Source organism: Solanum stenotomum, unplaced genomic scaffold (genome assembly GCF_019186545.1).
Source record: "Solanum stenotomum isolate F172 unplaced genomic scaffold, ASM1918654v1 scaffold33904, whole genome shotgun sequence".
Taxonomy (NCBI): Eukaryota; Viridiplantae; Streptophyta; class Magnoliopsida; order Solanales; family Solanaceae; genus Solanum; species Solanum stenotomum.
This window is the reverse complement of record NW_026032679.1, coordinates 141,367-143,870: the sequence shown is the minus strand read 5'-3', so window position 1 is coordinate 143,870 and position 2,504 is coordinate 141,367. Positions and strand designations below refer to the sequence as shown.

Genomic DNA, 2,504 nt, shown 5'->3' with positions numbered 1-2,504 from the left:
GAATTGATTGAACTAATACACCATTTTTCAACACATGAGCAGGTATAATATCCTTAAGCTTGTTGATCACTTCCATTGCCGAGGTTTGTACCGTTCAATTTTTCTAAGGTATATATATTACTGACTTCTGGTACTTGAATGCTTTTACAAACGCATATTGCTATTAAATTTTTCCAGTACATATCGCTGATATTGGTTTTAGCACTTGCACAGTATAATGGAAGGGGAACAGGGTCTGAGACAATACTCACCAGAATTAATGGCTCAGGACCCAAACACAAAAAATGCTGTCTCTCTTCTTCCTCCTATGGTCCTTTTCCATGGTACTGCCGATTATTCCATTCCGTGTGATTCCAGGTCTAGACCTCCTCTTCCTGCACTTATTTACTGTACAATTCAGTTACTAAATATATAAATGTGTCATCCTTTTTGGAGTTGACTAAAACGGAAGAGTGCCACATAAATTGGGACGGAGAGTAACTTTTATGCTTTATAGTTTCAACTTCGCCATGAGTGTATGCTCGATATACTAAGTTGGAATGAGTTTTTATCTGAACTAGATATTCAGGCCATTGCCATTCATTTTAGTTCAACTAATTTGACTGGTTGAAGATTTCCTTAGTAAATGGTAACTACTAATAGCATTTCATGTAGACCCTTAATGTTTGCTAAGTGTCCAACATTGGTTGAGGAATGAGTTGTTATATCAATCATCACTTCCTGAGCTACCTTTTGAGGTTGAGTTAGGCCCATATTTCATTTCTTAACAAGGTACCGAAGTCAGAGTCATGAGCTAATTTTTGAGGTTAACTCAGGCCCCGAGGTCCAATATAAGTCTTACTTTTTGTATGAACACCTCGTTGTCCTCAATTACCTGCCACCGCCAACCCTATATATCCAATTCATTGGGACTTTTCATGTCTGTCTGTGGCCCTCCACCCATCATATATCAGAACTTTCGTTGCAAAACTTATTATTGCATCAACGCAAGTCACAGGCAGAACCAATATAACCAAGAATGAGGATAGATGGTTTCGATTGCTAAAAATCCTCCATTTTGAGGGATTTCCACTGGATGCAGCCAGCCTATGCCACTAGGATATAGGCTGTATAGGTTAGATACATAAACTATGGAGCAGAGCAAAACTGGTTAGTTAACCGTAGAACCTAGTGGCTGCATGTAGTATGGAAAGGTAGCCCATAAAATGATCTCCACAAGGTCCAAACTAGTTGGATAATGTATCGATGAGATGAACAGTAGACACTTGACCTTCAATTAGGAGGACTTTCTTTCGAAATGCCATGTGCTTGTTTTGTGCTATTCTAACAGAGTAACACGGTTATTCTTTTCAAATAGTATATATACTGTGTAGATCGAAACATCTTTTGCAAAGTTTGCTAATGTACGTATTTCACTCAATCCAGCAAGAGTTTTGCTGATACTCTTAAAGCTCTCGGTGTCAAAGCAGAATGTATCCTCTATGAAGGAAAGACACATACAGATTTGTTTCTTCAGGTAACTGATGCCTCATTTGCTTATATCGCGAAAAGTTCTTATACACATTATAGTCCTTCCCTTATCCGCGCTTGATTTTTTCTCTTCTGATTCTTGCTTTGGTAACGTTTAGGATCCAATGAGAGGTGGAATAGATGATATGTTAGATGATCTAATTACGCTGATTCATGGTGATAGCTCTGAAACCATTAGAGCAAATTCGACTCCAAGAAAACGACTTGTACCTGAGTTCATGTTGAAGATGGCTCGAAGTGTAAGCCCCTTTTAACGATCATTCTACTATTGTACCATAATCCATTGTGTTCAATTGGATCATTTTGAGCTCGATGAATCGCCAAAGCTTTCAATTAGATTAATTTTGATCCTCTTATTCCTTGTTTTAGTTAGTTTAAAGTGGACTTGCTAACAAAAGTAGCCATACAAATAGGTTATTCTTGGAAGGAAAAAAACCCTTCATTCAATTATTCTTATTGTAATATACTTCTGAGTATTTTTCTATTACCTATGTGTGTGTTCCTATTTCAAATAGCTATATTTTCTTTCATCCAAATATATTGATTTTTATCATCGACTCGTATTACCATCATGCCCGATCTTTTAAACTTTTCAGATTGCAAAATTCAGCACACGTAATTAATATCATGGCAAATGAAGTCCACAAAATTTAGTAGATAAAATTTACTTTTATATCATCTAATAAATATATGTCATATATCTTCACAAATAATCAATTACATACATATTATTACCTTAATTTATTATTTAATTATGATAAATTATTAAAATTGGTATGAATATTTTATGCGCGTATAGACTAATCTACGGACGGGTGAGACTATTCCATATATAATAAATTAGGTACTTCTCAACTTGGAAAAACTTAGCACATGAAAAGTGGACCACAAGAAGTTTCATTTATGTCAATCCAATTCAAGCCCTAAGAAAAAAAACAAAAATCATAAAAGTAGTCTTTAACAACAATAAATAT

The 2,504-nt window shown here is 35.3% G+C and overlaps 1 protein-coding gene across 1 annotated transcript; it reads left to right on the top strand.

The window, feature by feature from the left end:
• Positions 1-40: 40 nt before the first annotated feature.
• On the top strand, positions 41-2,056 carry LOC125852325 (probable isoprenylcysteine alpha-carbonyl methylesterase ICMEL1). The gene is made up of 4 exons (XM_049532077.1): positions 41-108; positions 214-357; positions 1,426-1,516; positions 1,629-2,056. The coding sequence occupies exons 2-4, from the start codon at positions 218-220 to the stop codon at positions 1,782-1,784; spliced, it is 387 nt and encodes a 128-aa protein (XP_049388034.1). The 5' UTR covers positions 41-108; positions 214-217; the 3' UTR covers positions 1,785-2,056.
• The last annotated feature ends 448 nt before the right edge of the window (positions 2,057-2,504 follow it).